Raw genomic sequence first — 27,437 nt, 5'->3', positions numbered from 1 at the left:
ATTAAAACCGAGCTTCTGTTATTTTGGGGGAGCTGTCACCTCTTCGAAACTGGGAGTAAAACTGTGTTCATAGAGTACTGAGTGTTCTCTGGACTGCACATGCTTGGGTGGAAGTCATTTCTGTCAAAAAAAACAAAAAAACAAATAAGCATCCTGAAGAGCTTTTGTTCCAGAACCTTCTGTGAATTTGTTTGTTGTGCTTTCAGGCCACGATTACCTCATTTCAGCTGTCCAAACTGTTAGTGGATAGCATGCTGGTTGCTGCAATATTCATGCCCGTTACCATATTTTCTGGACGAGAAGTCTCATGTTATTTTAAGTTGCGTCGGTCAAAAAATAAATAAATAAATAAACAAACATGTATAAGTTGATCTGGTGTGATTGTGAATTTGTTCCTCAGCTCTGGACGTCGTCTTTTTAGGACACTTCTTTGTTTCTTCATCACAATAAGTTTCTCCGATTTCTTTCCCCTGTCACAAGTTTCTCAAACCCTGTCATTTTGTTTTTTGTGCTGTTATCATACAGTGGTGGTCCCAGGTGGTATATATGGAAGTTTTCAAATACTTCTTGATATCAGTCAAATGACCAGCAAACAACTAGAAACAGTGTGACGTGTAGCTTCGAAATAAAAGTCATACATTTCAGTTAGAATGTCTGTATTTTCAAAATATGAGATATTGTTCTCAACAGCAGATAGATAGGTAAAAAATTATTTTGGTCAGAAAATCTCACCAACCAACACAACTGAAACCTTGTGGTCTTAACATCAGTCTAACTCTAATATTAACTGAAGTATAATGATGTACGGAAGTTGATATATTCACTCACCTTTAATGTACACTTCTTCATCAGAGGACTCCAGCTTGTTTTAGTCAATAATCAACATGGAAACTGTTTATTTCATCATCAGTTTAACAATAAACACACATGATATGAAATGTGTCATGGATTTGTCGTGAATTCGAACTCAGTTTTTTCCCAAACATCCCAGTGAAGCCTAAGATTGGTGGATCGTGGGTCTCAACGATACCCAAAAGCAGGATCCATCAGTATCTTTCACGTGTGCAAATCTGTGACATCACCCCAAGGTTGAGAACCACTGCGACTTTGAAAATGGACAATTATGGCAGTAATATTGGACAAATCCATTTGTATTCTCCACATATGAATATTTAAAACTTTACTACAACCTCTACCTCTTCAGTATTTTGTTAAGCTATGAAAAATGTGTGGTATGTTCAGTGAGCCTTCACTGCTCGACATCTATTTTTATGTCTTCCTCATTGTGTCTTACAGTAGACAGAAACCACACATTTTCTTTACACTTTCAGTTCATCTTTCCACAGCAAAAAAAAAAAAAAGTTTCTTTTTAAAAGAAGGTCAAAAATTGTCGACTCCTCCTCGGGTTTGTCTACAGCCTGCAGGCGTTGACGGAGAGTTCGTACGCGGTGTCTTTGAGACTCTTGCATTTGGCCTGCAGGCTGGGAGAGGCGGAACACTCTGCAGACGAAGGCCAGCGCTCCACCCACGTGTCCTTCCCCAACATGTAGACGTATCTGACAGGACAAACCAAAGCAGGGACAAAGACATCTTATTGTTATTATCTTGATTGAACTTTCAAGCGACACAACTCAATTCAAATGATTTAGAATTCATTTCTTCATATATGTAAATTCAGTTGTGCTCGACCCATCAAAGCCCCGTTTACAATGTTTTCAAGCGTCGGCGTTTGTTGACATCACAATAATACTCAGAGTCAGAACTGAACTTTTTGAAAATGCTCGGACTCTAGGAAGAAAATGCTTCTTTAGTGAAAATCCTCCATCTCTGTGAAAATGGAGGTAAATGCACCTTTTTGAAACGCTCCAACTCCATCTTCATGTAGACAGCAGAAAATGCTACTTTTTGAAGATGGCTCCCAAGGTGGAACTTTTCAAAATGCTTTGTGTGGATGGCGGAAAAGCCCCAACTTTTCTGAAATACTGCGACTGCGAACCACGTAATAGAAATCCAACTTCGTCTGTCCGTAAGAATATCCATGTACTCCCATTGTTAATGTTTATAGCGTATTGTTCTCTGTGTGTGGTTTCATTATGAAAATAGCCAACAGCGCCTACTAGTGGCCCTACATGAAAACTACATAATTTTCAGTGCGTTCTGCCTTTGTCAATTAAACGTTGTTTTCAAAATGTTGCGTAAATGTAACGCTTCTAAAAACAAAACACAAAAACGATGCTTTTTCACTTGAAACACAGTTGTGTAAATGAACCCTAAAGATATTCAACAATAAAATGATGCTTCCGTATTTACTTTTCCACACTGTATAAATGAAAGCACTTTCCTTTCATTTGCTTTGTTGATGTGATCCACTGTGAATTCCCAGATTATGGCCCAACAGTTTGTCACCATTGCAACAAATCAGTCTTAAGGAACACAACACTCAGTCTGTGACTCAGTTTGAATAGCTTGCACCGTTATACCTCATACTGCCAATAATCTCGCGGAAAAGTTTGTCTTTGTGTAATAAATGGACTTTTCAACTCATAATCTCATTGTCAGATCATCATCATCAATATCCACAGGTCTTATTGACGGCTGCCGTGTAAATAACTCACACACTGGAAGCAACGAAAGGTCTGAGTTCTTTCCCATGGACACTTTGATATGATTAGAAAGTGAGATCAGCGATGGAAACATCGCCTTTGCATGGTAGGACTCCCCACCTTTAATGTTTGGGTATTTCTCTTGCGGTTTCTGAATTGAATTCACCTGTGGGTTTCGGACTCGACGTTCCATGCGTCCTCTTTAGGGCCAATGATGAGATACTGGGAGCCCGGCTCCAGTCTGAGTCTGTCTCTGCAGCCTCCGTGAGACATAAAAACTCTCCGCTGACCCACTTCAACTCCAGCTTCCACACCTGATAAAGGAAGAAGAAGAGTGAGGAATTATTGCAAACACAGCCACCAGGAAGGCTTGACGTGTGTGACAGTCGGGGGTCGAGATGTTTATCATCATTTCTGTGTATTAAACTGCTGCAATATTCATATTTTGTGTTTTTCATTGAGAGATAGTACATTTTTGAATAGTTCCTCACGTGTGCAATGAGAAAGCGAAAAGAAACTCACCCAGTTTGATCACTTGCGCGATCTCCACCTCGTATTTGTCGTAGTAACTCTGGCTGACATTGAGCACCTCCACCTGGAAAACTGAAGAGAAGGAATCAGTTTCGGATCGTGCAGCCTGGCACACATCAGATCAGAGTGTCATTCTCATTTTACTTCGGAGACACTGGAGTTTAGTCTGGTCAAGGCCGCTAAAATGACAGCCTCATAGCATTTATATGTATGACAACTGGGGACACAAGAATACCAGTGTCGACTATCAGGTCCGATGCAAAGTACTCGTACTCGCTAAAGATCCCCGATACAAACTGACAGTCTGTTTTTACCATGGTGGAGGCTCTTGCAGGCGAATGTCTCCCTCTCTAGGCTGGAGAAGTCCTGGTCGTCCGTTCTGGAGACGCAGCAGTCGCCTGCAGTGCAGTCATCGAAGAGAAACGTCATATATCAAGCAACGCACAACCAACCATCAGACTGGTGCAGGCCGTACCCTGCGTGCAGCGGCAGACGTTGTCCCTGCAGATCTGAGCGAGCTCCTCCTTGTCCTCAGTGGGAGTGTAGGTGCGACTGCAGCGGTGGTCTGCGGCCAAGAAAGAAGGGAAGCATTTCAAGTTAACATGACAAAAAAATAATTAAAGACTTCATCTACACCTTGACCAGTCAGGTGCCGACCTGGGTTGTAATACTCATAAACAGTGACCGAGGAAGGCTGGAGGAGGCCGACTTTGAACCTCTGCTGCAGTCTGAAGATCAGGATCTCCGGCTCCTTGTGAGGAACCTGGAAGAAGAGAGGAGGTCAGGATTCAAGTGAAAACAGAAAACAATGTCCGTTTCCAATGGAAACGGTAGAACTGCTGATAGCGATATAGATAGCTTGGCAGGCCACAGAATCAGTGCATTTTCAAAAAGTTGCATTTTCCACATTTCCACGGAGTTGGAGCACTTTCGAAGAGTTCCGCTGTGAGAGCCGTTTTCAAAATGTGCGTTTTCATAATGGCTCGGAGCGCCATCGTCGTGTGAACAGACACCCGAAATGCAACAAAAGCCTTCCGTTTTCATAACGTAAACAGGTCTAAGCACGGGTCTCATGTCAGTTCCTCCACTCCATTATGCATTTCTTTCTGACTTTACACTATTTTCATTGATAACTTTTTTTTAATGTCTTTGAAGAATTTGCAGTTTTATAAACACACGGTGGGTTTTACATGGACGTTACCTTGAACAGGTGGATGATGAGAGAGCCTCTGTCACTCAGATTATCCACAATCTGGAAGTTACTGATGTACCGGTCCACAGAGTTGGACAACTAGACACACAGAAACACAAAATAAGTAACTTATAATCACTGGTGAAGAGGCCAAATGTCAGACAGCTGTTTGGAGCTATAAGCCCAAAGATTTTCTTAAATTATTACCATTTCCAGGTCTGAGTTTTCAGGAGTGAATCCAGTGGGCAGGCTGATGTCCAGGACCACCATCCTGACGTCTCTTGGCCCCATAGCCCTGGATAGGAAAGGAATTTAAATAGCAAGAATAGCTAAACCAGCTTTTTAGAATTTCCTGTGATTCAGCCCTGAAATAGGATTTGTATCTGTCACAGTGCTGTAAAATTTAAAGTAGTTCCATGAAGGGAAGCAGTGTGAAACTGAAACACCATCACACACAAGATAAGGAACTACCAAAAATACACTATTGGGAATTATCTGGAATAGAAAATAAGAAAGCAGAAACTCGTCAAGCCTTTTTGGGTAGAAAACAAACAAACATTGCAGCGCTATTCATGTTGTTTCTTCAGAAATAAAGAAATAAATCGGTTTATTGTGTGAACTGACCTCACTTTGATGGTGAGCTGGTAGGACTTTTCTACATCTGCTGGAGGCTTTTCTGGAACGACACCAAAATAAAGCGGAGTTCAGATATTAGGCGTGCAACAGGACAGGAAGCCCAGGTAGTCTGAACCTTGGCTTTTGGGTCACGGTTTGTTCTCTGTACGTGCTTTGTGCATAAAGAGAACTTTTTTTTTGTTTTGTTTTTTTAAGTGACTCGAGATAGACAGTTGTTTTTTCACTGGTGTTGCCTTCTGGAGTCCTCGATGGTCAGAAAGTGTTACATCAGGGTGCTTTACGCTGGAGATGCGCATATTGCTCATGTTTCCATTTCACGTATGGGACATGTTTTAAGCAACACAGAGCAGATCCAGACGGTGAAATTCCTGTTGATTGTTTTTACTCTCACGTTGTAGTCAGTAGCGAAAGCCGGTGCAGTCTGTGCAGGGTCCGATGCATTGCGAAAACATCCGTAAAAACGTCTAAACCAGCTACAGCGGAACCAAAACAATGACAGATTCAGCAACTGCCCCGCTTATTTCTCGCTACAAATGTTTTCGGAAATTGCTGTTTTACTAAGAGAAAAAGAAAGTCTGTCAAATCAAACTTTACTGATATAGCACTTTTCATACTTTCTGTAGCCCAAAGTGTTTTATAGACATTAAAAACAAAAATGTTGCCTTAAAATACTGGACAAATTAGGCATTTTTATCTACTTTTCCTACTATGGAATTAATGATGTACCGCAATATTTGTATTTCTTTGAATCATTTTTTTCATCGTTTGTGCTGTGCGAGTGCGTTTCATGTAAATGAGGCCGTGCGAAGGTCTTCGAGATTATAAAGAAAGAAAAACATGCAGCAAAAAGAAAGATCATTCAAAGGTCTCTTGAAAATGAGAACTTGTGTCTCAGTGAGATCACCTGCATAAATAAAGTTTTTTAAAAAAAAAATATGGCCGTGAATAATTTTCATCTTTACCGCTGGATTCTTCAATGACGACGTTGAGTTCGAAGTGGCTGCACGGCTGTTTCTCATCCACCTCGTGCAGCTGGTTGTAGTAAGTCACCACCTGGTGGGAAGTTACACGCACAAAAGGGAAGTGATGTCAAAGACGGGGAGACAGATCAGTCCAGAAACTCAACAAATTGTAAAAACCCTACCTCAAGGATTCCCTGTCCGTTTCCTCGAGCTTCCACTTCAAATCCTTGATTAGTCGACAACTAGCGAAGGAAAAAGTTGTGAAATACGTCAGCACAAGTCCACACTGCTCTTCAGGATGCTCGCGTTTGACAGCCTGAAACTCCTCATGAGGCTGTGCTACATCTTAAAGTTCACTCACCCTGGTGGAGCGAGCCACGTAGGCAGTGTTGGGGTTGAAGTTGTAGCGGATTTCACTGCGTCCGGCTATCCTGACGTCAACGTCCAGGCTGAGGTCCTGAGGAGGGGGCTGGTTGATCAGATACTCCGACAACGCCTGAAGGACCACCATGGTGGACTTGGAGAGGAGGAAATTGAAATGAAAGAACATTCGACACATTTGACGATTAATCCGCAGATCATCTCCCCCGGCCCGCGTCCTGCTGGTACCTGCGTGGAGCCGAAGCCCCCTCCTCTTCGCCTCTGGCTGTTCAGCCACTTGAAGGCAGCTGCAGCTTTGTCCATGCGCTGCATCTTGAGCAGAGTCAGCAAAGCGTAGCCGGTCGCCTCGAGCGTGAACAGAGTGTTTTCACTGTCAGGCCAGTGGCTGCCACCTTGAAGACAAAGAAGTGCTCATTGAGAGGTGTAGCAGTTTTTTTTTAATGAGCAGCACATCAAAACACCAGACCGTCCACTCATACGACTGTAATTACACGGCAAAGTTGTCAAGTGTAATGGCAAAACTTTTGATGTGTCAATGAAAATGGCTCCCAGTTTTTGAAAATCCTGGGGGGGAACAAAACTCCCTTCAGTGATAGTTAAAAATAGATTTTCTTTTTTTTTTTTTTTTTTTTAATCCTCGATGCAAATATTTTTGTAGCATCGATTTGAAGAGAGATACATTTCAGCATATTAAAGCAGGCTGAGTAACTTCTGAGAAGCTGAATTTATGGATTTGGTTACTGGGATGTTATTTTGTTGCATACGTGAAAATCTAAACCCAAGCAGAGGACTCATATGTTGAGTAAGTATCATTTAAGTATTTCAAGTCAAGAATCCGCTTTGTATATCATACCATCGGCTGCAGCTGCGAGTAAAGCCTTTGTCGGGTTGAAGCGTCGACTGTTTGTCAGAGAAAGTGCGTAGGAGGTGATGGCCACCGTGTACGGTCTCCTTCCAGGCTTCATGATGGCTCTCCTCAGGTACTCTATCGTCCTCCGCATCACGGCCTACATTATACAGATCACACACCAGGGAAAGTTAGTCACTGTCTACAACAAACACAACAAATCGCAGCACAGATTTATAAAAGTATCTTTGCCTCCATCTTCACAATAGAACCGTCGCAGTTGAAGCCCGCCTGCTTGGCCTCGGCCAGAGCGATGAGGACAAACGCGGTCAGCGTCGTCTCTGGATCGTCGCCTTGAAGTCCACCCTGGAGACAAACAGCAGAGGTTACAAACTTTTATTTAAAAAACTTTTGATACACAGGAGGTCAGGTCAGATTTACTCCTCAATGTCAATATTAATCATTTGTAATGTTGAGTGTTGTGATGATGTCCACAGCAATCAAGGACATTTACTACTATTTGTACAACCCGAATGAGCAAAAGATGCCAAAGTTATGACCGTGCACCAAATTTACCAACTTTAACATATTTAACCTCTAAAATGAGACTAACATGGTTTATAAAGATTTATACATAATTTCAATATATGTGCAAAAAGTGTATTTGACATTGCAAATAACGTTTCAAGCATTTCAATACATTTTCAGTTGTTTTCACACATGATTGAGCAGTTTCACCCCTTTTTCAGACGTTCTTTTTAGCTGTTTTATCTCCTTTTTATGCAGTTTTAGACTTTTTTTGTGCATTTTAAGCTCTTTTTTAAAACTACTAAATCAAACTAGTAGAGGTACTTTTCCTCATTTGTTTTCTTATTTTGTACCTTTCCTTTTTTTTACCAGGAGGTAAGATTCTTTTTGAAAATAACATGGACGTGTAGATGCAATAAAAACAAGAAAAAAAGTTTATTTAAGTATACTTTGGAAAAAGCTGCAGAGAGCCACTACAGAGAGGCTAAAGAGCCACGTGTGGCTCCAGAGCCGCAGGTCGCAGACTCCTGGTCAAGCACCTACTTGTTTATTGCATTTGGTTCTGTTTATTTGACCTTATAAGATCCAATTTTTTAATATAATTGTTTGCATGTTGTCTGAACTTGTCTTTAACTTTGAGTCGGACTTCCTCAGTGACTCACCGTCATGGTTGTGCTGTAGACCGGGTTGTTCTCTACGAATCTCCCCTCCAGAGGCCGGTATTTGTTCTGCATCAGGTACACCATGGGGTCACACACCTCCTTCTTGCTCACTCCGATGATGGAGTGAGCCATGGAGAACACCTTCACCACGTACGCTGTGATCCTGACAGGCAGAGACAAGGGTCGGCCGTGTAATCGAACCATCACCACTGTTCTAAAATCCTCATTAGTTGTGTAAAAGCTGAGTGGATGTACAGCCGCAACTCTGGAAACATTGCAGATGTGTTATTAGATTCCAACTGAGGATATATTTCATAAAACAAAACAAGGACAGGCATATGTATTTATATAGCACCATTCAGACACGAGGTGATTCATAGCGCTTTACGAAGGAAAAATCAACACGTTTTATTGTTTTTTTATGTTGATTTTGTTTGGTTTTTCCAATTGAACATATTAGTCTTTGAATAAATGTATATCGGTAAATCTTTGAATCATCCTTTTTGGGATTTTTAAACAGCATTTCATCTGTACTGTTTATGCTATTCTTATGAATCAGAATATCAGTGTATGTCCTCTTTAATAATTTATTTATAATCTTTATGATTGATTAACAAATCATATAGTACATTGTCATTACTGAAGCGTATCCTGGTCACTCATTATGATAATCTAATGTCTCTCTCCATATCTTTGAACTGACCAAAAACCTCCCATGATGCATCACCTGGAGCAGAATATTTGAAATGGGTACTCGAGGTCAGCTTGCCTTTTTTTTCACATGATGAAAAATTAATCAAATGAGCCTGTTAATATTCTCATGTCACTTGGACAGCTTTTGTGAGAATAACCCATGTACCTGCATTTGTTTCTCATTTACATAAACTGACCTGGAGTTGCTTTCAAAATCACATTATCTATATTAAAACTTTTAATATTGTTAATCACAAATCTTTTTTTAACAAGCAGAAAATAGTACAAACAGAAATAATTATATTGAATTAAAATAATACATGTGTTCACACAAGATTGTCCTTATTTGCCATGTTTTATGAGGAGATCTAATGAAAGACAGTACCATGTGCTCGCTCCTTGTTTTCTGTAGGGCGGGTAAGAGCCGTCAGGCGTTTTGTATGACAGCTGCTTCTCATAGCCTGAGGATGTGAAGGAGTGAAACTTCATCAAGTAACTCCTAATTCAAACATAGACCAGTTTCCCAATCCTTCAGCTAATCAGGTAATGTCTTTGTTGTGTCCATCTTGCTCCACTTGGGATTCTCACCTCTCCTGATGTATCGGATGGCCTCTGCCTTGCGTTCCACCCCAACACTCTCCCATCCTTTGCTCCGCTCCAGGTAAAGTGTGGCGATGAGCGGCAGAGTGATGCTGGCCAAGTTCTGCTCCACACAGCCGCCGGGCATCCGGATCAAAGACCCCAGAGAGTCCTCGCTGATGGAGTTATCGATGCTGTCTGCCAACACGCTGCCTGTTGTGGGGAGGGGGAGAAGGAAGGAGTCAATCCTCTCTCCATAAGTGTTATTCATAGTTGTATCATCACTTGTGACAGTGGCTGACCTCGGACATTCATGAAGGTTTCTGGGACCGAGTTTGGAACGACTGACTCCAGGTCGACTTTACCAACAAGGACCGTCTGCCTTCCTGTTGTCAACACAAGCACTGTTACGACACGACAAGATCCCGTGAACTGTGACTTTGCTGCTTGTATATACATAATCCACGCACCTCCTTCAGCAGACGGGTTCAACACAGAACTCCAGACTTTAGTCTTTTGCACTCCGTCCAGCTGTTTTGGTGAAAACAAAAGATCATTGAGGTCATTTGAAATCACTAAACTCAGATTAAAGTGCAGCGGCATTGAAACAAGGTTCTTGGAATATGTGAACATTTTGATGACATACGTGTATTTCCTCCACTAAAACTAAGGGAACGCTTTGAGGTCGGCAGTATTCATTAGTTATGTTTGAGGCTCTTGAACTGAGACCCTATTTACACAACAATGTTTTAAGTGGAAACATATTATTTTTGTGTTTTCGTTTAAGGAAACTTTCCCATTGAAAACAATATCAAGTTACACAGAATCTGCAGAAACGCTGAAAACGATGTAGTTTTTATGTTGGGGCACGAGTTGACGCTGCTGATTGTTTTTGTAATGAACACACATGCGAGCAGAGAACAATAAGCTACAAACATTAACAATGCAGAAAACAGGGACATCCGTATGGACCGACGACCAAGTTGGATTGTTATTACAGAGACTCTCAACTGTAAAACTATCAAGTCCCAGGAGTATATAAACTGGAGGCCGATTTACTACAAAATTGATGTTTTCCCTAATTTCCATGGAGATGGAGCATTTTCAAAAAGTTACACCTTCTGAGCCGTTTTCAGAATTTTGTAATATCAGTGGCTCCAAGCACTGTCGCAACAAAAGTTTTTCCTTTTCACTGAGACATTCGTCACCTCTGATTCAGATGATATTTTCATCACGTCACGTCGTCATCATCATGCGTGACTCACCACCACACGGAGGAATTTCTGGATGCGATCTCCCCCCATCAAGTCTCTGCCGAGCACCATCACCTCCAGAGGAAGCTTCCCCACCACCAAGGGAACGATGGTGTAAGGCACCGCCACCGAGGAGCCGGCTGGCAGCTTCACCTCCTGCGTGTGTTGGTCCTTGAACGCGATGCTGCACACGCCCTCCGTCTTCATCAGCACCACCCTCACCTGAGCAGAAATACTGAGCCATGAGAAACGCAGGAAGAACCCACTGCGAGCCGGAAGAAGAGGGTTCTCTTACGTGGAGGTCTTCATCGCCGTAGTTATGGATCACGGCCTTGATCTCCACCTGCTCGTTCCTCGCCACAGAGTACGGCAGCTTCAGGTCCACGAAGAAGGGCTTCCAGGCCTTCACGTTGTACGGGTCGGCCACACAGAAACCTGAACACAGTGAGCCAACATATAACAGTGTTTACATACTCTTGTATGTTTATAGATTTACATATCATGTTGTATATTACTTATACAAAGACCTTATAACATCATGTACTTACCATCCCATACTGTAAATATGTCATTTAAATCTATATTGTTCATGCAATGTCTCACACTGTTTATACCACATTGTATTTACATGATCGTACATTTTGTATTTACGGTCCTATATTGTTAATATATAATCCTACATCATCTGCATATTATCTGATATTTACTGGGTTTTTAGTGTCTCTAATTTCAGATTATGTTCCATTACATTACATTATGTTTTGCATACAATATTCTACTGTGTAAATATTTCTCAACTTTTCTTTTATTCTTTGCGTCTGCAGTGTTTTACATGCTATTGCCCAAGTACTGCTGCACTAATAAGAACGCTGAAGGAATATCTAATCTAAACTAATCTTTTGACTTTTTTATTTCCAATTTACCTGTTCTATCATTTTTTTCCTATTGGTTTAAGTGCACCTTTATGTAGCACTATTACATTCAACATGACGAGTACATTACAAAGAAAACATCTTGACATTATTATGATTACTTCCTCTTCTTTCGCGTACCTGTATTCGGCGATGTGCTGACTGCCAGGAACCCCCACTCCGTGATGCTGTCTGGTAGGACATTACTCACAGTCAGAGACGCCTTCCTGGAGAACAAATTCAGATTTTCATTATCTTCACGTCCAAGTTTTAAGTTTCAATAAGAACAACAAAATACCATATATTCCAGACTTTCTCTCTCTATGTCTCTCTCTCTCTCTCTCTCTCTCTCTCTCTCTCTCTCTCTCTCTCTTTCTCTCTCTCACTCTCTCTACATTTGAGACAACAAAGTTTCTATTTGCACTAAACTAAATTGGTTTGATTTTCCCAAGGAGCACATAATAAATGGACCAATATGAAGGGCTGTTCCATTAAATAACTCCATCCATCCATCTTTTAAAATGCTTAATGCAACTCAGGGTCCCGGGGTGCTGGAACTCATCCTAGTGAATTATGGGTGAGTGCAGTATACACCCTCCATGAAATAATAAGAACTTTATATATTTATTTTTATGTAGCACTTTTAAGAAGAATTGTTCCGCAAAGGGCTTTACAGTAAAAACACACACAAAAAAAAAAATGGCGAGACGAAAGCGACACCACAGGACTCGACGTCGACAAAGAGAGAACATATACAAGATAAATAGGGCCTCACTTTGAGCGAAAATAAATCAGTGGAACATAAAAACAAATGAAAACAAAAGGTAAGCTTCAATTAAAAGCAAGTCCATAAAAATGGGTTTTTAGAAGAAATTTGAAAAGAGGTCACTGATTCTGCAGGCCATTTCTCCTTGGGCAGGTTCAATCCACAGCCAAGGGGCCCTGGTGGAGGACGCACGGTCAACCTTAGATTTCAGTTTTGACTTTGGAATGACCAGGAGGGATCCACCCGAGGATCTAAGGCAGCGAGCAGGCTTGTATGGGGTCAGCAGATCAGCAATATAACTTGGAGCAAGAATGTAGATAAGTCCGAAGACGTCCACATGTTGGTTAAAATAAAAAAAATAAAAAAAGGTACTTTCTCTATTAATCTTGTCTTCTTTACGATGAGCTCACAGTTTTGCCAACTTGCTGCATAAACAGACCGATTTTTGGGGGATTGAGAGCTGTGTGATCTCTGCAAGTGAGTCTATAATCTTGGTTATGCCATCACAGGTTTGGGTTTCCAAAGATTCAGCAAACAACTTGTGCAAGTCAAACAAGGCCATGACACAAATCCAGCATTGGATGTTACACTGCAGCAAAATCAGGAGCATAAACACAGAAGAGAGTGACACAGATCAGGACTGTGTTAATGATTCGTGCCTTCATCACGGAAAAAAAAAATGAGACAACTATCATAAAGAATGTCTTGTACTGTCAACTAACAAAAGATTTGTGTCATTGTCAACACAATGACACATACAAAAATTTGGTTCGGTTTGTCAACCTGTTGATCCAAACACTGTTTTCTTTAGCAGCAGAAAAAACACCCAAGGTCTGAAAGTGCAGCTTATGTTGAACAAGTGCAATCGGATGATTGCACAATACTGAATGAGGTGCAGCGAGAACAAAAATAGTAATACTGATACTTAAACCAAGCATATCTGTCATGTATCTTGGTCCTTTTGCTTTTACTACCTATATCTGAACACAAATATACTAGAATAGATAAGTACTTTTAACTCAGTACATTATTGAAACTGATTTGCTATATGTTTCAACATCGACAATGGCGAGCTGTAAAGACAATCATGGAGCGAAAGTGCTGAGTTGAACAAGTGCACACCACATAGTCAGCATTAAAAAAATATTCCTTACTTTTCAAATTAAGGACATAATTTTAAAACGTTCAGATATCAGAGAGATTCCACCTCGTTCGTGCTCATGACGACCCTTCAGACTAAAGATTAAAGTTAACATGGCGTTCCACAGGGTTCACTGTTAGGACCTATGCTTTTCACATGATACATGCTTTCTGGATTGTCAGGTAATACGCTATTAACTTACATTCTTATTGCAGATGATACACAAATCAATTTCTTCATGACACCATCTGATACTGATCATCTTCTCAAACTTGATTTTCTTCTGAGCACAGATAAAACAGAGGTTATTATATCTGGCTGGAAACACCTCAAGAGAGAAATTATCTAAACATCCAGTAACACTGGATGGAATTACTTTGACCCCCGGAAGCACTGTGGGGAACCTGGGAGTTATTTTTGACGAGGACTGACCCTTCAACTCTCACATTAAACAGGACTGCCCTTGTCACCCGTAATGACTCTAAAATCAGAAACATGTTGACGAGTACAAGTACGAATACTAACCTTTAGCTCATACTTTAATCATGTGTAGCATGTATCACTGGTGGTGTGTGAGCCATGAAACGCTTCATGTAGCATGTAGCATGTAGCTCGTATTAGTAAAGTCCTCATGGATCCACCGGGCAGTTAAACTAATGAGAGACATCGGGCTAACTCATTTGGTCCAAATGTCTCTGGTGATCAAGTTGCTAGTGTTGTACGACCAAGTATGAGTACACTGTGCAGTATCAGAGCCAATCACCCGATACCGCTATTCACTATAATTTAGATTTAGATGGATCATTTCCAAACACAAATCTTACGCGAATTGAAAAACGCTCACCCATCTCTGTCGGCCACCGTCGGCAGGTCAAAGTCCGTCCACAGCCAGGACTCATAGAACTTGGATCGTAGATACACATCCGTCTCATCCAGGTACTCCCACTCCTCTTCCTCCTCCTCAGCCTCTTCAACTACCTCTCGGAGTAACGACAACTCTTCTTCGGCCATTTTGTTTGCATCTATAGAAGTCATGTGGCCGCTGTATCCAGGTGACCCTTGTGGTCTTGAAGGTTCTCTTTGTGGTACGAAGGTGTGCATACGTGTGTAATCTGTTGGGAAACATTGTATCATAATGAGCTGGATTAGGTCATTAATTCTCTATTAACAATGACACAACAGTGAATAACTGGCCAGAATTTCATTTAGCCGTCAGTCGTGAAAATCAGTGTCAGGAGGAAATTACACATTTTAATATTTAAGCAGAGAGTCACTGACACCGGGTCTTGGGTGTCCAGAGTGTCATGACTCTCAGTCCATTTTCTCCTGGGACTCCGGTGGTTTTATAGTTGAGAGTCTCTATAATAAGAATCCAACTTGGTCGTCTGTCCATGAAAATGTGTGTGTGCTGATGGTTGATGTCTAAAGCATATTGTTCTCTACACGCATTTGTGTGTGGTTTCATTACAAACGCAACTAACAGTGCTGACTCGTGCCTTTTGCATTGTTTTCAGCGTCGCTGCAGTTTTCGTGCAAACGGACATTGTTGACAAACTTTTCAGAAATTATGCATTTGCACTTGAATCGCCGGGTAAATGTCACCTTAGATTATCCTATCAATTGTCATTTGCACTCCCACCACATGTTTAGAGCCAGTGGTTTCCAGCATATTTTTTCCCAGGAGCCCACCTTGAAGAAAAGTCCTTCAGTTGAGTCTTTCAGAGACTTTCAGTTCCACCAACATACAAGCGCTGGACAGTTTTCCCAATCTATGTCTCATTCAGGTTTGAAAACCACTACAACAAACCAGTGAGGAGATGGGGGCAATGATGCTTTGGTTTAGAACCACAAACCGTTTACTGACACTGTCACCTTCTTTATCTTGTGTTTCTTGAAATGGCCCAAACAAATTATGAATTCATAATGAATCTATTAAAATGTTTCAAGGAATCCTGCAAACTCAATCAAAGTGCAAAGTTGATCAAGGAGTAGCAATTACCTAAGGAATATCTGATTGGCATGTGGGCTCGTGCAGCCACGTCCACTCTGGCAAACGAATGGACTGTTGCCATTGGAGCTGATGTGGTGGGCACTGGTGTGGTTGTGGGAGGCAGGGTGGTGGGCACCTCAGTGTCGAACACCTGGCCCCTGTAGGTGGCGCAGCAGTAGCGGAAAGCCCGGATGCATTCCCAGCCCTCGGTGATGTAGAGAGAGCGTCGTGTGCAGGAGTACGGCATGGGGATCTCCCTGAGGCCATCTTTACAGCAGCGACGCAGCAGCTTCTCTTTGTAGTGACTCTCTGAGGAAAGACAAGGGGACGAACAAGGAAGTATGCAGGCATGAGCATTGGTAATTCTAAAATCAGCGGGGCAGAACTATCGGGACTGTTGAAGGCTGTCTCATGGACATTATTTAGTACAATTAGCAGTTGGGTTCAAAATAAAATGTAGAAATTGACCGTTTGCTGCAGTTGCTCCCAAGAATCAATTCATTTTCAACTTTTCAACGGAAAACAGAAATACAGCGGAATATGAGATATCTCATAACTAGTTGTTTTTTTTTGTTTTTAATCAGCACTTCCTGGCATTACATGTGGTTGTTTTCCTTTCTCACAGGTCTTCATCAAAAATGCAAAGCATTAGGGAATCATTTCATTGCCTCTGAATGCTCTCATTTGTTCAGGTATAGGAGTTGAATCTCAAAGGAAATGAAATCTGTCGACCTGATTCTGTTTCCTTTGCAAAAACTGCTTCCTTTGTATAAAAGCTACTTTTACAATTGTTTCTTTTAAAATCTTGTAAAAATGTGGTCATAGTTGGTATGGATTGATTCCAGTGCCCAGCGACCCTCAAGGGGATAAAGCAGTGCTGAAGATGGAAGGACAGATGGAAAATAGTGTGTTTGAAAATGTCAGAAAAATGTCCAATGGATTGAAATTGGCTCCCCCCTTGAACTGCCACCTTATCGCGGTGGGGGAGTTTGAGTACCCGAATGATCCTAGGAGCTACGTTGTCGGGGGGCTTGCCCCCCAGTAGGGTCTCCCAAGGCAAACTGGTCCTAGGTGACGAGTCAGACCAAAAGCAGTTCAACAAGCCCCTTATGACAAAACAACATAAGAGGAAAGTGACGTCGCCCGGCGAGGCGCAGCCGGGACCTCACCCTGGAGCCAGGCCTGGGGTTGGGGCTCGCATGCGAGCGCCTGGTGGCCGGGCCTTTGCCCTCGGGGCCCGGCCGGGCCCAGCCCGAAGGGATGACGCGGGTCCCTCCTCTTGCTCCTGTGAGCTCACCACCCACAGAGGCAACCGTAGGGGTTGGGTGCAATGTGGATTGGGTGGCAGTCGACGGCAGGGGCCTCGACGACCTGATCCCCGGACACGGAACCTAGCTTTTGGGACATGGAACGTCACCTCGCTGGGGGGGAAGGAGCCTGAGCTTGTGCGGGAGGTAGAGAGATACCGGCTAGATATAGTCGGGCTCACCTCCACCCACAGCTTGGACTCTGGAACCCAGCTCCTTGACAGGGGCTGGACACTCCACTTCTCTGGAGTTGCCCGCGGTGAGAGGCGGCGGGCTGGCATGGGCTTGCTTATTGCCCCACAGCTCAGCCGCCATGTGTTGGAGTTCACCCCAGTGAGCGAGAGAGTCGCGTCCCTACGCCTTCGGGTAGGGGACAGGTCTCTGACTGTTGTCTCGGCCTACGGACCGAACAGCAGTACAGAGTACCCGACCTTCTTGGAGTCCCTGGGAGGGGTGCTGGATAGTGCTCCAACTGGGGACTCCATTGTTCTATTGGGGGACTTCAATGCCCACGTGGGCAACGACAGTGTGACCTGGAAAGGGGTGATTGGGAGGAACGGCCTCCCTCATCTGAATCCGAGCGGTGTTCTGTTATTGGACTTCTGTGCTAGTCAGAGTTTGGCCATAACGAACACCATGTTCGAGCACAGGGGTGTCCATAAGTGCACTTGGCACCAGGACACTTTAGGCTGGAGGTCGATGATAGACTTTGTGGTCGTGTCATCTGATCTCCGGCCACGTGTCTTGGACACTCGGGTGAAGAGAGGGGCAGAGCTGTCAACTGATCACCACCTGGTGGTGAGTTGGATGCGCTGGACGGGGAGAAAGCCGGACAGACTCGGCAGGCCCAAACGTGTCACGAGGGTCTGTTGGGAACGCCTGGCCGAGCCCTCTGTCCGCGCAGTCTTCAACTCCCGCCTCCGGGAGAGCTTCTCACGGATTCCGGGGGAGGTTGGAGACATTGAGTCCGAGTGGACTATGTTCTCCACCTCCATTGTTGAAGCTGCTACTCGGAGCTGTGGTCGCAGGGTCTCTGGTGCCTGTCGTGGCGGCAACCCCCGAACCCGGTGGTGGACACCGGAAGTAAGGGATGTCGTCAAGCTGAAGAAGGAGTCCTATCGGGCGCTGTTAGCTCATAGGACTCCTGAGGCAGCTGACGGGTACCGGCAGGCCAGGCGGGCCGCAGCCCGGGCCGTGGTGGAGGCAAAAACTCGGGCCTGGGAGGAGTTCGGGGAGGCCATGGAGGAGGACTATCGGTCGGCCCCGAGGAAATTCTGGCAAACCGTCCGGCGCCTCAGGAGGGGGAAGCAGTTTTCCACCAACACCGTCTACAGTGGAGGTGGGGAGCTGTTGACCTCAACTGGAGATGTCGTCGGGCGGTGGAAGGAATACTTCGAGGACCTCCTCAATCCCACCATCACGTCTTCCACTGAGGAAGCAGAGGCTGGGTTCTCAGAGGTAGACTCGTCCATTACCCGGGCTGAAGTCACCGAGGTAGTTGCTAAGCTCCTCGGTGGCAAGGCACCGGGAGTGGATGAGATTCGCCCTGAGTTCCTTAAGTCTCTGGATGTGCAGGGACTGTCGTGGCTGACACGTCTCTGCAACATTGCGTGGCGGTCGGGGACAGTGCCTCTGGAGTGGCAGACCGGGGTGGTGGTCCCTCTTTTTAAGAAGGGGGATCGGAGGGTGTGTTCCAACTACAGGGGGATCACACTCCTCAGCCTCCCTGGGAAAGTTTATTCCAGGGTACTGGAGAGGAGGATCCAGCCGTTAGTCGAACCTCGGATCCAAGAGGAACAATGCGGTTTTCGTCCAGGTCGTGGAACACTGGACCAGATCTATACCCTCCACCGGCTACTCAAGGGTTCATGGGAGTTCGCCCAATCAGTCCACATGTGTTTTGTGGACCTGGAGAAGGCGTTCGACTGTGTCCCTCGGGACGTCCTGTGGGGGGTGCTCTGGGAGTATGGAGTCCGGGACCCTTTGCTAAGGGCTGTCCGGTCCCTGTATGCCCGGAGCAGGAGTTTGGTTCGCATTGCCGGCAGTAAGTCGGACCTGTTCCCAGTGCACGTTGGCCTCCGGCAGGGCTGTCCTTTGTCACCGGTTCTGTTCATAACTTTTATGGACAGAATTTCTAGGCACAGCCAGGGACCGGAGGGGGTCTGGTTTGGGGACCACAGGATCTCGTCTCTGCTTTTTGCAGACGATGTGGTCCTGGTGGCTTCATCAAACCTGGACCTTCAGCGTGCACTGGCGCGGTTCGCAGCCGAGTGTGACGCAACTGGGATGAGGATCAGCACCTCTAAATCCGAGGCCATGGTTCTCGACCGGAAAAAGGTGGCTTGCCCCCTTCAGGTCGGTGGAGAGCCCTTGTCCCAAGTGGAGGAGTTCAAGTATCTCGGGGTCTTGTTCACGAGTGGGGGGAAGATGGAGCATGAGATCGACAGGCGGATCGGTGCAGCGTCTGCAGTTATGCGGTCGCTGTATCGGTCCGTCGTGGTGAAGAAGGAGCTAAGCCAAAAGGCGAGGCTCTCGATTTACCAGTCGATCTTCGTTCCTACCCTCACCTATGGTCATGAGCTTTGGATCATGACCGAAAGAACGAGATCCCGGATACAAGCGGCTGAAATGAGTTTCCTCCGTAGAGTGGCTGGGCGCACCCTTAGAGATAGGGTGAGGAGCTCAGTCACCAGGGAGGAGCTCGGAGTAGAGCCGCTGCTCCTCCGCATCGAGAGGAGCCAGCTGAGGTGGCTCGGGCATCTGTTTCGGATGCCCCATGGACGCCTCCCTCGGGAGGTGTTCCGGGCATGTCCCTCCGGTAGGAGGCCTCGGGGCAGACCTAGGACACGCTGGAGAGACTATGTCTTTCGGCTGGCCTGGGAACGCCTTGGGGTCCCACCGGAGGAGCTGGAGGAAGTGTCTGGGGCGAGGGAAGTCTGGGCTTCCTTGCTTAGACTGCTGCCCCTGCGACCCGGCCCCGGATAAGCGGAAGAAAATGGATGGATGGATGGATGGATTGAAATTGGAAAAGTAACGGGATTTAAAATTTGCTTTATCAGTGGAGTTGAAACTGGATCCAAGACACAACATAAACAAGAGCAATCAGAGATTTCTGACGACCGCCAAGGGTTGACCTGGACTCAGAAACAAACAAACAAAAAGTTTCAGGACCACCTACAAAATTTAATGGAATCTTCCATGGCCTAATGTCTTTCTGTCGTGAACATTTCTACAAAATCTTTGCAGTAGTTTTGATGTAACCTTACTGAAAGGCATGCATGCAGACAAACAAACATACGCCGATGATTTTATTACATCCTTGCCGGATGAAATAAATAGAAGTAAAAATCTAAAACACAGAAATGTGAACAGTAAAACACCTTAAGTAGAAGTGTAAGATTAGTTGAAGCTTGATGTCAGATATTTTTCTACAACCATCCTTTGTTTATTTGGAATTATTCTAAGTGAAAGAGTTGCGGCAGGAAGCTGTCAAAAAAACACAGGATTTCACACCTGTGCGCTGTCAGATTTCACTAATATTTGTATGTGTAGTTGTGTCGGACGCGGGTGATTGTCATTTACCGTATGTGTCGTGTCACACATCCGCAAAAAACAAGATTCTTTATGTTAAAGAGGCCACCCAGTATAAACTCCAGGTAAAAGGTTCAGTCTGAGCAGACCCAATGACAGGAAACTCACCCAACTGCACTTTGCGCTGCACCTGTTCTGGAGAGCGCCTCCTTCTGGAATTACCTAGACACTGCAGGGCTGGGAAAGAGAGAGGAAATAATTCAGAAAAATACTCAAATTAGAATAAAATCTGATATTATAATTACAATCATATACATTTTTTTAAATAGAGAAAATAATGATTGTTTGAAATATCTATTTTTCTAGTAATTTTCAAATAACAATATTCCATTGTATACCCATACTGATTGTAACCAGCTTTCTATATCTAATTTACTACAAAATAATGCATGTAGTCATGTATTGTCTTCATCATATGTAGTTTATGAGTCATACGCAGATGTAAATGTGATGTAAATCTGATAGTGACATATTAAAATGATGAAATAAGCCGATGTAAACACCCGTAAGTTTACTTTGTCCCTGGCTAACCAATTATTAAAAGTTAATGAATCATTGGTCTTACAGTTAATAGTCGGATGATGGTCAGCACATGTGAACCACATAGATTCAAAATATGTCATTTTAGAGGACTTAAAATTCCTGTAATATCAAATTTATATCAAGGTAAAAATGTTGATGCATGCACATTGATTAAATAAGACACGTTTACCATATTTTTTGTAGTGCATAAGTCCCTTTTTTAAGTTTAGTTTATTCAATTTTTTTGTTGTTTTGTTGCTCATGCAGCTTATATCAAGAAGCGACCTATATATGAAAAACTACTGATTCATACCATCAAGGACCACTAGATGTCACTGCATGACAACAAAATGCTGCTACACTGAAAAACCTTCATTACCACCATATTTGACTGACGGTGGAAACAAAATATCACAAAAGGGAAAAAGATTAAATGATCAAATGTGCAACAGAAAACAGGAAGAGAGCAGCAGAACGTGTTCAGTGTGAGAAACGTGGAGAAAAGCAGATAAAAGTTTTTTTTTCTTTTTCAACAAATGCTATTTATAATCCAGAATATACGGTAACAGGTATGATGATTACTGCAACTAGGGAGCTTTTCACAAACAGTTTGGACATCTGAAACTGTGAACAACAAACAGCTTTTTTTTAACATCTTGTCTCCACAGATACCTTGTCTGGTCTGAGTTTTGAAGCCCCTGCTGGACGAGTAAAGTAACCCGGCATCTGAAAACACCCCAGAAGCATCTCTGCCTCCACCACGAGTGCAGCCGATGTCTCCGCGCTCCACCACATCCCAGACCTGAGCAAAACCATCGAAGTTAGAAAGAAATCACTGTCTGCTTCTATGTGGCACGATTGCTCCTCTAACTGATCTTCGATGGTACAGATGGTAAAGTTGTCTTTTAAGAGGCTCTTTTTAACAGTACCTCTGTTGAACTCTTGATCAAATACACACCTTCTTCTGCGTGAGTCTGTCCCTGTTGAGCAGATACACAGCGTTGTCCACAGCCACCAGGCTGACCTTTGACCCCGGGTCGCCCCGGATCTCAAAGCGGATGGTCTTCCCAGGTATGGAGTCTCTGACCCTGCCGTCCACTGGGCCCACCGTCAGCTAAAAGATGCAGATGATAACAAATACACCCACACGATGATAATGTTTGTCTGTTTGAATGTTGCATACTGTTTTGTAAAAATTTTAACCAAATTAATTTTTGAAAAAAAAACTAGTTACTTCTTTTAGTGACACTCAACCATTGTTTTATAATAAAAAATGACGGTAACTGCATGGAAAGTAGCATAACTTTTTATCTTCTTTTATTATCTTTTTCTTTTCTTTTTTTGCCCAAGGTCTTTATTTAACAATGTGACTGGATAAAGTGACCAAAACGAATTTGGTAGTTGCTACCAAAGTATAGCTTCTGATCTCTGATCAGAGCTTGAAAGCTTTAAGAATCATTTCACCCCGTGGAGTATTAAATTCGGATCTTTGCCGATATGGACCCATCTCCACCATTTCTGCCCGTCACATTGATAAAAATCTGGCCCCAGTACTTACCCCTCCAATGCAGGAATCCACCACGTCGATCCAGACGGAGTCCGACACCACTTCCTCTCGTCCGGCCCAGGGAATACTGTAGAAGGCCACGAACCTGAACGACGGCATCATGTCTGCGGTCACCGGCAGACTCACGCTGGTGAGCACCTGACCACTGACATCCAGCCGCTTCGCTGTGATGATTTTACCTTTACTGAGCACCTGAAGACGGAATAAAAGCATGATGATTTTGTGTCTATTGGTCTCTTTGATTCATGTGGAGGGATAATAATGTGTGTGTGGTCACCATGTACGTGATGTGTGTGATGAAGCCTTTGTGTGTCGGGTCTGCAGCGATGATGCTCATCTTCACGGACAGGCTGTCACCCACAGACACACTGTTGCTTCCCGTGGAGATAGACAGGTAGTTCTGGTGGCGCATGTTGAAGGGGTTGTACGGTTGGACCGTGATCTGCTGTTTGGCCTGTTGCTCGGGTCTCAGGCCTGCCTGGACGGTCTCAGCCTGGAAAACACACGTAATACAAAAACCTTTTTCAGGTGGTCAGTGATAACGTGTGAGGCAAAACAAATAGAAGGATGCCATTAGAAGGAAGGTGAATTTATTTGGTATGTTTTTAGAAACAATTCAGTTCAAAGTGCTTTACACTTAACAAGCAGGTTCTTTCTGTTTCCAGTGCTTGGAACCACTTAGAACACAACTTGTAGAAATGGACTCTGACATTGTAGTACTCGACAGCTGTCTTGGTCTCGGCCACTTAACATATTGGTCTTACTTGTCTTGATCTTGTGATGCTCTGATCTTGGTCTTGACTACAACACCACTTCATACATTCATCAAAATTCTGTCACCAGGGACTGATCAGCCAGAACATTATTACCACCTGTCTCGTGTTGTGAAGCACTCACTTTCTGACCTATAAAAGCAAAATCTCCAGTAGATTCTTTAAGTTCGAAAAGTTGAAATGAGAAGCCTCCGTTGGAGCACATGAAACAGATCAGGATCCTCTTTTTTGTTTGTTTTATTTCATTCTATGATCACATTGGACAGACTGACCACTGCAGATCCCACAGAAGCCGTCTTCTTAATTTGACCCTTGTCAACCACATTTCTCCATTACTCATCTTTTCACAAATCAGCTCAGAGGACAAAATGTTCACTTCCTGCCAGATAAATCCCTCCGACAAACAGATGACATACAAAGAGAGACTCATGCTGTTATTATTTGATTATCTGAATCCTGAACTTTCTTTTTTTACATGTAAAGATGTTTGAACAACTATTTGTATCATGATGGCATAATCATATACTGTCCTCATACACTGACCACCTCCATCAACCGAGCCACAGCCGCCCTGAAACAAGTTAAAGAAGCGGGGACTCAGACTCACAGTGATGGTATGTGGACGTTGTTCACTGGGCATATTGATGGAGGCTCTGGTTGAGCCGGAGGCCACGACCAGTGGCCCGTCCAACAGATTCAGCTTCACCATCACATTACGAGCGGAGGAACCGTCGTGGTGGCTCACCTGGACCTGGACAAGGTGGGAAAAATGTCTCCAGTGTGGTTTTGATCCACCTTATTGAAGATCTCTCATTTGAAATGATCATCTAGAACTTACTGTGAAGTCCAGAGGCATGCCTGGCTTGAAGTACTTCGGAGTGTCTTTGAAGGATACTACATAGGGAGACTCCACAATTTTAATGCCAGTTTTTTCAGCCTCGACCAGATCACTCCCTGCATCGGTAGGAAAAAACAAAAAGACTGAGTCCTACCTAAAGATCCAAAAGTTTCTTCTGGTTGGAGCATCTTTTAAGTTTTGGATGACTTTGGGCATGTAGATACTCCTCTAGCCCCGAGTCATATTGGAGAATTGTGTGGGCGATTTGACAGATCCTGACAAACTCTGGTCGGGTTCTGACACACTGGAGAGTTGGACGTCAACAATAAGGACATGACAACAACACACAAAAACAGACAACTGCCCCCCATAAAATGGCTCGAGAAGAACTTTTCTGTTGATAGTGTCCCCCAGAATCAACATGGAACTGAAAGATAGTTTCTTGTGTCAAGTGTTGTAGGGGGCGGGAGCTACGTTCTGCTTGCAATTGGGCAAAAAGCTGGCAACAGTTCAGCTAATTCACATTAAACATCTTTAGGTTGTTGGCGGACAGAAACCCCATGCATGTGCTGGCAGAACACTGCGTGAATATACGTGCTCAATGGACAGCGGGATACTTTGGCTCCAGTAATGTGTTCAGTCCAGACCTTAGTGACTCACTACGACATCATGATAAGCCAAGTGATAAAACAGTGACCTTTAATAAACATATACACATCCTTAAGGGTTATTTTTAGTGTTTTTAACCTTAAAGAAATTTTAGATTGTAAACAAAATGACCCCAGAAGGGATTTCTTTCTTTAATTTACCCTGAATCTGTACTGAGATGAGCTGTTTACCTGTTTTGGTGAGAACGGAGGCTTTAACATACACAGAGTGGCCCACCAGGGACCGGATGTTAGGGTATGCTTCTTTGAGCTCGTCCATACTCAGTTTGACCACTCCACCGTCCAGCTGCAGAAGACATAACATAGGTGATGTTGATCCTAAATGATGCAGTCAGCAACAAACACATCAGATCAAAGGGAATTTCAGTGAACTCACCTGAGACACCTGCTTCACGGCGGGCAGTCGGATCATGTCCTTGTTCATTTTCACTCCAAACACCACGTAGGCTGTTCCCTGGACCGTCTCCCCGTACAGGTACCTTGAAACACGTCATGAAATACATAATGAGTCAAAATGGTGAGAACATGTAGAGATATATGGTGTATTTCCACTGACCTGGCAGAAATCTCTAAAGCCAGTTCTTTGTCATCCAGACTGAGGAAGGACGTCTTCGGTGTCATGGTCACGTTGAAAGCAGGAAGTACTAAAACAACAAAAACAAACCCCCGTCTCGAAACTCTTCAGGAAACACTCGGGGACATGAGGTCAAGTGAGTCAATACAACTCAACCCACCATACTTCTTCACCTCGAACTGGGAGGTGAACGTGTTCTGCTGCCAGTGGTCGAACTTTGCAGTCACTACCCACAATCCTTCACTGTGAAACAATCGATCATGTCAGAGGAAATCCAACCACTTTCTCTGCAAACCTGGTCGGTTATTTTAGTCACCAGGGACAATGTAAACACATGTGAGATAGTTGTAGTTGGAGGTATCATCTTTAAAATTTCATTCAAAGTTTCTCCCAATTTCTTGTGCTATCAAAGTAGATGTTTCCATTCTTTTTAAAAGTACATCTGGGGAGTGCTTCAAACAGACCCCACCTGCAGAGTTGTTTTTATTTATGAATTTTAGATCTGTTTTATCAACACACACACATCTGTTTTATCAACGCTGATCCGTGGAAATTTGACATGTTAACATGACCGGTTTTTTTTTGTTGTAAAGATCAAACTATATGAGTGAAGACTACAGAGATCCAAATAAGATGATCATACTTGACAATTTCAGAGAGAGGAAACGGTTCCCTGAAGATGCCGTCGGTCGCCCTGACTCTGGAGATCTGTTTCACCACCACACCGTCTGGATTCTTAAACACACATAGAAAAACTGTTTCTCAAACTCACCAACAAATGACTGCAATATCCAGAAGACGTGATCATGAAATGCTCATCAAGGCTGAACAAGGATGAAGGCGTGCTCGTTGTGAAAGGGTCAAACATGATATGAAATGCCCATACGCATATTTACAACAAAGATTTCCAGTCTACCGCCAGTGAATCGTCCTGGCTTACCTGAATGTCTATGGTGATGGAGCTGTTGAAGGCCTTGAAGGTCGGAGAGGACACGAAGGCTCTCAGTCGAACTGGACAAAGAAAAAAAAACCTTTATGAAATCACATAACAATGAAAAGACTAAATATTCAGTCGTGTCTGAATTTTACATTTGGAATTTGGCTTTGAACCAACCAAGGCGAACATTATCTGGACTTTAGTGCATTCTTTTCAAAAAAATTCTTTCCAGACTTATGTCCAAAACTTCAAATGAATAAATCTTGAATGAGGTTCCTCCTGTTCATTGAGAACTGTAAGAACTATTGTTGTGGCACTCAAGATTGATTTTTTCGATCATGACCTTCAGATGCTTGGGTCTTGGTCTAGACTCGGTTCCAGCCCTTTACATTCTTGGTCTTGTTTCGGTCTTAAGATGTTCTGGTCTTAAATGTGACTGTCTTGGCTCTGCCTTGAACTCGTTACAGTCTGGTCTTGGACTTGACTTGGTTTCTGACCTGTAAGGTCTTGGTCTTACGATACTTTGGCCTCTGCCCCTTTAAGTCTTGGTCTTATCTTAGGATGATCTTGTCTTGGTCTTGGATGCTCTGGTCTTTGTCCTGATTCAGTCTAGAGTTACATGGTCTTGACTACAACTCTACTAAAAGACTTCCGCTTCTACCAGAGAACTTCACAAGAACCAAAACACTTTGATTTTTTTACAGATGAATACTCTTGAGAAGATATGCATGTTTGATTTTGAACAGTTATCCTTTGAGTCTTTGTGTTCTCACCGGTGTCTCCGGGTTTGTAGACGGGTTTGTCCGTCTGGATGAAGATGTACCCGGAGTGAAAGTTTACCATCAGCACTCGCTCCTCCTCGTGGAATCCCTCAAAGTTTACTTTCAGATACACAAACTTGTTCTTCTTCTCATCACGGTTCAAGTCCTCTGAAGGAAGCTGTAAAGAAATCAGAAGCAGAAACTGGTTTGGACACAACGTCGTG

The 27,437-nt window shown here is 43.6% G+C and overlaps 1 protein-coding gene across 1 annotated transcript in view; it reads right to left on the bottom strand.

Moving 5' to 3' along the window:
• Positions 1-642: 642 nt before the first annotated feature.
• Positions 643-27,437, bottom strand: part of LOC308109804 (complement C3-like) — a gene marked incomplete at its 5' end in the record, with an annotated part of 29,136 nt that continues 2,341 nt past the window's right edge. Inside the window, 39 exons of the mRNA XM_080463610.1 lie at positions 643-1,556; positions 2,770-2,917; positions 3,126-3,206; positions 3,449-3,532; positions 3,610-3,699; positions 3,792-3,897; positions 4,336-4,425; positions 4,534-4,621; positions 4,951-5,002; positions 5,925-6,015; positions 6,107-6,166; positions 6,286-6,441; positions 6,534-6,697; positions 7,159-7,312; positions 7,405-7,518; positions 8,343-8,505; positions 9,421-9,496; positions 9,624-9,827; positions 9,917-10,000; positions 10,085-10,145; positions 10,880-11,089; positions 11,163-11,302; positions 11,920-12,005; positions 14,530-14,797; positions 15,685-15,984; positions 20,682-20,750; positions 21,768-21,897; positions 22,054-22,209; positions 22,654-22,854; positions 22,940-23,155; positions 24,043-24,186; positions 24,274-24,389; positions 25,113-25,227; positions 25,318-25,420; positions 25,498-25,585; positions 25,676-25,758; positions 26,159-26,250; positions 26,456-26,526; positions 27,226-27,391. Coding sequence (XP_080319736.1) covers positions 1,412-1,556; positions 2,770-2,917; positions 3,126-3,206; positions 3,449-3,532; positions 3,610-3,699; positions 3,792-3,897; positions 4,336-4,425; positions 4,534-4,621; positions 4,951-5,002; positions 5,925-6,015; positions 6,107-6,166; positions 6,286-6,441; positions 6,534-6,697; positions 7,159-7,312; positions 7,405-7,518; positions 8,343-8,505; positions 9,421-9,496; positions 9,624-9,827; positions 9,917-10,000; positions 10,085-10,145; positions 10,880-11,089; positions 11,163-11,302; positions 11,920-12,005; positions 14,530-14,797; positions 15,685-15,984; positions 20,682-20,750; positions 21,768-21,897; positions 22,054-22,209; positions 22,654-22,854; positions 22,940-23,155; positions 24,043-24,186; positions 24,274-24,389; positions 25,113-25,227; positions 25,318-25,420; positions 25,498-25,585; positions 25,676-25,758; positions 26,159-26,250; positions 26,456-26,526; positions 27,226-27,391 — 4,965 coding nt within the window. The 3' untranslated portion in view covers positions 643-1,411. The remainder of the gene's footprint in view (positions 1,557-2,769; positions 2,918-3,125; positions 3,207-3,448; positions 3,533-3,609; positions 3,700-3,791; positions 3,898-4,335; positions 4,426-4,533; positions 4,622-4,950; positions 5,003-5,924; positions 6,016-6,106; positions 6,167-6,285; positions 6,442-6,533; positions 6,698-7,158; positions 7,313-7,404; positions 7,519-8,342; positions 8,506-9,420; positions 9,497-9,623; positions 9,828-9,916; positions 10,001-10,084; positions 10,146-10,879; positions 11,090-11,162; positions 11,303-11,919; positions 12,006-14,529; positions 14,798-15,684; positions 15,985-20,681; positions 20,751-21,767; positions 21,898-22,053; positions 22,210-22,653; positions 22,855-22,939; positions 23,156-24,042; positions 24,187-24,273; positions 24,390-25,112; positions 25,228-25,317; positions 25,421-25,497; positions 25,586-25,675; positions 25,759-26,158; positions 26,251-26,455; positions 26,527-27,225; positions 27,392-27,437) is intronic.

This window comes from Lipophrys pholis, assembly GCF_963383615.2.
Source record: "Lipophrys pholis genome assembly, chromosome: 5".
Taxonomy (NCBI): domain Eukaryota; kingdom Metazoa; phylum Chordata; class Actinopteri; order Blenniiformes; family Blenniidae; genus Lipophrys; species Lipophrys pholis.
Note: the sequence above shows the minus strand (reverse complement) of the source record. Positions and strands in the feature narration are given on the sequence as shown.